This window comes from Miscanthus floridulus, chromosome 17 (assembly GCF_019320115.1).
Source record: "Miscanthus floridulus cultivar M001 chromosome 17, ASM1932011v1, whole genome shotgun sequence".
Classification (NCBI taxonomy): Eukaryota; Viridiplantae; Streptophyta; class Magnoliopsida; order Poales; family Poaceae; genus Miscanthus; species Miscanthus floridulus.
In genome coordinates, this window is record NC_089596.1 from 2,267,917 (window position 1) to 2,275,018 (window position 7,102).

Genomic DNA, 7,102 nt, shown 5'->3' on the forward strand with positions numbered 1-7,102 from the left:
AGGCACTTTCTCGATGCCAATTGCCAACCATATATGAACAGAGTAAAAATATACATTCATGGAGCTTCCTGGTGTAAAATTTGGCACATCTAGTCAAATTATAGATTATTTTAGTTTCCTTTAGTATATAGTGTTGCAAAGTGTAGTCACACACCAAAGTGCTAGAACGCATAGATTGCAAAAATGATGAACTCATAGCTAGGTGTGCCAGAAAATCTAGGAACACTAACCTAGGCAGACCCCATGTGCAACTAGGGTTATTCTAGAATCAGCAAGGCTATATAGAGCGCCTCAAGCCGAGAAGAGGAAATAAATTAGGGTTGAAAAAGTGTTTCAAATTTGGAGAGATAAAAGGTAGTAAGTTTGTATGTTTCGATTAGATACGCTCAATCGACAGTGGCCATTTATATTTATAGGTGGGAGGTCTATCCCCCCGGGTTAGAGTTTAAATCCATCAAGAGCTACAATAAGCTAACTCAAACTTGATCTAGATAGTTAAAATTGATCCGATTTCTAAAATCAGATCACCCTTTTTTTAGGGATGGATTCTTCTGCGCATAGGTTTTCTCATGTAGACTCAGATTATGAGTTTCACATATGCATTTTGATTTTCTCGAGGAGAGCTACGCAATGGTGATGAAGTCCGGTCTACCATTGGAGGTCACGTTGAAAATTGGATGATCTAGCGAAACCGAATGACCATGTTTTTCCAGACTGCCAGGTGTGCGCAAATTTTAGTTGTACACCCAAACATATACTATGCATGTTTAGATACATATAGTAGTAAAAGAGGTATATCTAAAAAAACAAAACGGGCTATAATTTAGAATACCACATGTCATGTCAAGTAAACTACAATCGAAGCTGCTGACGATCGAGTGTCGCGATGATGTAGTTGTCCTGTCCTTCCGTTCCCTTTTGGGAATTTGTAAGCTTTCTATAAACCGTACGTAGCCACTCGCTATACATATATTCGTGTCCGACGCAAGCCATGTATCGACCAATCAAACCAAGAATGGATGCGATGCAAATGCAGGTAGCTAGCTTGAATATGCACAAGCAATTTGAAGAACCTGATACTACGCATAACTAACACAACCAAAGCACCACTTCTTCACACAACCATTAGCATACGTACCTCCTAATGAAATCCAAATACTAGCTAAGGTGCCAAATTGGTAGTGTTTTCTCCGGGGAGCAACTTGGTGGTAGTACATGTTAACTTTTCCTGGGGAATCTGACAGAGGAAACTATTTCCGATCCTTTTGGTACCTAATTTATTTTGGCTCACTCTTTTGTATTGTATATGTCTCCCAAAGCAAAGGTTCCATGCCCTTTGCTTTAGCTAGATTTGATTCAAAGAAAGAACACAGATCTCGGAATAATTATGTACCCAAGAATCAGCCCAGCGTCACCGGGGGTGCAACGACCATAGCAAACGAAGCCATCTTTTCCATTTTTAAGAAAACTTGCATGAACTGTACATAGAACATCAAACACAATTTGTTACAATGTTTTTTAGTACAATATTTCTGGCTCACAACTGTTGAATAATGCACTCAGCTGCTTCTGACGGTCCCCAAGCAGTAAGCACACTAACTGGCAGTCAACAAAAACTAGACATGCACACAACAATCCAACTCATGCATGCGCCTCAGCTGTTCATCCAAATTATTCCTTATTATTAGACCAGCACTGCACAAATGTAAACAGCATGATTCAAAGTTTCAAGCGGCCGGGGCCACTGGCGTAAAACAGAATAAGTAGATGCTACAGCTATATGGTTACAGGCAACAGCCTTGAGGTCACCGACAACTTTTTCTTCTTCTCCTTTTAGGATAGGATAACCGGCAATAGTTTCCCTTTTTTATGCCTGTTCCTCGTGGAAAGAAATTAAAGTTTTTATCTTCTTTTCGGACAAGTGTATAAAGAATTGCAACCTTGGTACTGATGTTGGTGCACAACCAATCCAGTGCTCCAGTCCCTCGTAGATGCCTTCTCCTCCTGAGTCCTGAGGTTGCACTTGCTCGAGCACTCTGAATGTGAATCGGCAGGTTTCAGTTTCAGTTCAATGCTGGCTGGAGACAATAGTCAGGTTTCAGTTTCAGTTGGTTGGAGGCAATAGTCAGTAATAAGTTCACTCAACTCCTAACATGTACAGGCTTGCCGAGGGAACTGAAGACCAAGCTGCTCTCAGATCACATCTTGGCTGCACTCATGGCGTTGGGAAGGTCCTGTTTATTTGCAAGCACGAGCAGGGCAGCGTCTCTGAATACTGATCCCATCACCCCCTTCCATTCCGCGAGTTCATACACCGTCAGAAGGCTACTGCAACTGCAAGAAAAGGCTGAACTGAGACGATGTGCGTGGTAGGTTGTTGAGCTGCTGTCGACGACGAAGATCAGGCCCTGTGTGTGTGTGTGATGGGCCACAACAAGATCCAGTGGCCAAATCACGTCAGTCACGGTAGCCACTGGCAGAGTTCAGCAAAGCCAGTAAAGACGCATACTGATGCATAGTAGTACAGTACAATACATACCCTGGCATGATCAGCGACATCCCAGACGGTGAACCTGACGCTCTTTCTTGTACTCAAACTGTCTCAACGTTGAATCCTGCAAAGTTCAGCGACGCCATCATCAGACGGAGATGGTGTTTCCAGTTGCAACCTGGCAAATCTTTGGCGGACTACTGATTCGGGTGGTATATTTACGGAATGGAAGACAGCGAGTGATTTGGCGTGGTGGGTTGTTGGCACAGGAAGGGCCCGGCCGGAGCTCCGGCGGTGGAGGCCACCTCGCCGGTCTTGCTCTTGACGGCGGCGGCGAGGCTGAGGATCCGCGCCGTGCCCTGAGCACCTTCGTCAGTTGACGCCACCACATGAGCAGAAGCAGAGGGTATGACCATGGTGACATGCGAGCCGATCGAATACCACATGCCGCCCGATTGCCCAAAACCCAAACGGGCTTCACGTGCATGCACTTCCAGTCAAGTCAACCGTTCATGTGCTTTGCTCTCAGTATGCATCCACGCAAACAGAGGATCCATCCTATTCAGATTAGCCAAACCTTGCTCCACAGAAAAGAAAAAAAAAGGGAAAAAAAAAGAAAACAACACCACCATCAAACACCAAGGACATAGACCATACTGGCTTTCATTAATTCTCAGAATCCAATGTGTCAGCATCATTCGACCGCTGCTCAGCGAAAACTCCCATGGCACGACAGCCGAAAAAATGATCAACAGAACCAGATATATAAATTAACCACCATGGGGCGCGCCAACCCGAAAAACAATAGATCCATAGTTCAGGAGGATACACTAATCAAGCAGTATGTGTGATATGAGAAGGGCGCTTTCATTTTTATGGGGGGATATAAGGAGCTGCCTGCTGCTGCCTCAGGCAAAAATCATATCTCGTAATTCCACGTGCTCTCTGCTATTAGCTTTGGTGCTTTGCTTTGGTCAGACAAATCGAATGTCGTCCCGACCTGCACAAAGGAAGCACGGGACAGTCAGAATCAAGGAAAATCATGTTACAAATGTAAACACAGGCTGTACACTACAGGCATAGAAATATCTAAAAACGAAATGTCGACACGCTCGCTCATCTTGTTGGCAACAACATATGAAACGGTTGCCACCTTTCTAGATGATGGTGATGATTCCAGACAAGCGGGGCAATATATCCAGCGGAACTATTTGATTACCCTGAGGACCAGCGGTTCAGCACCACACCAGCATTGCCAAACTCAATATGGCAGCGCCATAAAGCACTCACTGCACCACAGATATTATACTGGGTGGCTCAATCCCCTTGATTTTGGATAAAAAATTGATTAATTACTCCTAAAATTCCATGGTATTGTATCCTATCCTTGCCTAAACAGATAAGTAGTGCATTTCTTACAAAAGACTGTTTAGGTACCAAACCAGATCATGGAAAACAAAGGAACATTTTCAATTTCCTTTTACATCCCTTAAATCAGCTACTACCTCCAGTCCAGTTTCTACGGCGCGTACTGTGAAATTCCAGATACCAAGAAGCGAGGGCAGTTTGTGCTAACATATTAATCCATTGATGGTGAGCTGTTTTTATTGGATCGTTTTTTGCACGATTGTAGCACAACAAACGCCTCGGTACTGATCCTGCGCTGGTTGTTGAGTGTTTTTATTGGACCAGTATTAATCACGCAGGAAGGAAAACAGGAAAATCTGCATGCAAACACCTGTTCAGTTCCACCAGCGAGTTAAGCCTTGCCTTGGTACACATGTGACGCCTAATATAAAGGACTTTCTTCAATACGCAAAGACGCCTTAGAAATCAGACTGGAGGGATTATTTCCTTATTACATTGAAAAGATACAAATTCATGCACTCAAAGATCCAAACTCATTCACTGAACTACACGTTCACATGCATCACAGTATCCTGAGTCCTCCCATATTCCCACACTAGCTCTCATCTCTATTCAAGCAACCAACAACCAGACAACAGTAGAATAGCTTCAACTTCCAAGAAGCTAAGCCTCAACTACAAGGATGAGCAAGCTTTTCACAAACTTGACGTTTTCTATATATGAGATATAATATGTGATTATTTTTATTGGTTTGTTCTGAGATTTCCAAGCTCAATTGAACATAATTCATTGGTTATATCATCCAACTTTGGCAGTATAGTATCTGTATGCAGGACAATTAAAATGTTTGGAGGACAAAACCATATTCTCAAATTATACTGACTTAATGACTCACTTCCCCAGTCCCCACACAACAGTCTCCTCACATGATTTCAGGTTTAGGTGATTTTGGTGACCAAATCCTTTACATCCAAGGAAGCGTTTTGAACCCTCCATACAGCTCAGATGGGATCTTCTTCCCCCCTTTTCCAAAATAATAACAGATTTTGTGTCATGTACCCAAAATGCTTTATAACTAATTTCTTAGAGTTTCAATTATGTATGTTTGACTCTAGCAAAAACTGAAGAAATTAAAATTTAAAGAAAATGCAGGTTCAATAATGCTGCTAGGACTACCTAGGGATTTGTAACGAAGATAGGGCAAGTTTGGATGGAGTATTTAAATACTCAGTGCAAAGTTCAAATTTGAACTAAAACCTAAATTTCCTAAAGCAAACCCCATCATCAAAACACGCCTATAGCCACAGGGGACGTGAAAATGTCTCTACTCTCCTCCCATAGGCCATAACTCAGAACAACCTATACTCGACAGTTGACAAAGAACCTTCTTTTGCAATCAGCAAGCAAAGATTGGATTACTTTCCTTCGAAAATGTTCTATTGACAACAAGTAGTGACCAGGGCTTACTAATGGAAGCAGGACTCCTTTCCTACACAAAGAAAGAGCAATTTTTTTGTGATTACAGTAGCAAGTCCTCTCAAGTTTGAACACAACTACCCAGGTGCGCAACACATGACTCTTTTTGCAGTAATGAATTGGGTCCGTTGCAAGTTCAAACCACTTGTGCCAGCGCAGAACCCCACACAAACAATTGTGCACATGTGAGTGTTCGTGCATACTCAATTTCAATTTATACCCATCCTCCAGGCTCGCTCTTGCACAGTTTCATGTACTCATGTGGGAAGCAACACTCACTAGTACAATAGAAAAATGGAAGCATACATTTGGTTATTGTCCTAACCTAGGAAACCGGATAAAAATCCTTCATTTCCGAGTCGCATGCAATTCAGGATTCAGGACCCTACAAGGTGGAGGCACAGATTGACGAAACACGAAGAAGCAGTATATGTCGAAGTGCAAGCAGTAACAAGCAAGTACTAGTAACAGAGTGAAAGCAGAGGCCCAGACCTTGAAGGAGCCGCCGGCGATAGAGTCCCTGCTCCACTCGAGGCCGAACAGCTTGGTGGAGGCGGCGTAGGTACCCTTGACGGTGTCCCCTCCGGTAAACTTCTTGGTGACGGCGAACTCCCAGGCGTTCTTGTTGGTGTCGAAGAGGGGCTCAATGGTGGTGAGGCGGTCGGCCCCGTGCGCGTAGGTGTACTTGAGGCGGCAGCCGCCGGAGCCGAGCGAGTGGGAGAGGGTGACCTTGTTGGCGGGGTCGAAGGTGACGCTGCAGTCGAGCGCGGTGCGGGAGGGCGGCGCGGGGGCCGGGGCGAAGCTGGTGGAGTGGGTGTAGGTGAGGCTGACGCGCTTGTCGAGCACGAGCGCGGAGTTCATGAACTGGAAGCGCACATCCTGCGGCAGCCGCCCCCAATCGGGTAGGGGTAGGTGAGCGGGGGAGGATGAGGAAGTAGGTGGAGCCGTGGAGACACGAAGGAGACGAGCTACGAGGACGCCTTACCTGGTTGTGGGGCTTGAGGTCGATGAGGAAGGCGCCGGGCTTCTCGAGGGTGAGGGTGAGGCCCCGGAGGGAAGGCCCGTTGGCGAAGGCGGCCTCGGTGGCGGAGGCCTTGAGGCGGAGGTCGCCGGCAGGGGCGGCGAGGGTGGTGGCGGCCGTGGCCTTGTCGCCCTCGTAGCGGCCCTTGAGCGTGGCCTTCATCTCCGCTCCCGAATTCCGTCCGCTGCCGCCGCCGCCGCCGCTGACACTGCCTTGTGGTAGTTGTGCGCTGCTGGGTTGGTGTGGTCTTCTTGGTCCCTCCCCACCCCAGCCCCACCCCTGAATCCCTGATGAGTGATGCCCCTCCCCCTCCCTATCTTCTTCGCTTCTTCCGCCCTTTGCATCGCACCAATCGCCACCGTCGCCGTCGCCGTAGCCGGAGTCTTTGCTGGGCTCCGCCGTGCGCCTGCTGGGCCTGGGCTCCTCCCTCCCTACCTACCCCATGTTAGTCGAGGTGGCCCGGACCACTCCTGAAAGGCCTAAAGACTGCCATTTGTCTTTTGGGCCTTAAGATCGCGATGGTTGTATTTGTTCCCCTTCTAGCTCCAGCTACGTTGTGTTTGTTCGAGTTGCAAGATTTCCTGTCAGTGATTCTACTTGAACTTACTGATTGGTGTCCCTGTCTTGTAACGATCCACTGACTTTTGATCAAAATCATATGCATGCTCTACGGTGATATTGGCCCGGTTCGCTCGAACTTATCTGGCTTATCAATCATGATATAATGTTTTTCTCTCACAACAAAA

General features: G+C 46.2%; 1 protein-coding gene across 2 annotated transcripts; it reads right to left on the reverse strand.

Moving 5' to 3' along the window:
• Nucleotides 1-3,138: 3,138 nt before the first annotated feature.
• LOC136517899 (outer envelope pore protein 24, chloroplastic-like) lies at nucleotides 3,139-6,631 on the reverse strand. 2 transcript variants are annotated; one of them, XM_066511553.1, is made up of 4 exons: nucleotides 6,321-6,631; nucleotides 5,828-6,214; nucleotides 5,661-5,720; nucleotides 3,139-3,491 (listed from the first exon to the last, which is right to left on the reverse strand). In XM_066511553.1, exons 1-3 carry the CDS (start codon nucleotides 6,516-6,518, stop codon nucleotides 5,706-5,708), a joined length of 600 nt encoding a protein of 199 aa, XP_066367650.1. In that variant the 5' UTR covers nucleotides 6,519-6,631; the 3' UTR covers nucleotides 3,139-3,491; nucleotides 5,661-5,705. The 2 variants fall into 2 exon arrangements, with proteins under 2 accessions (XP_066367650.1, XP_066367649.1); XM_066511552.1 differs by lacking the exon at nucleotides 5,661-5,720.
• Nucleotides 6,632-7,102: the final 471 nt, after the last annotated feature.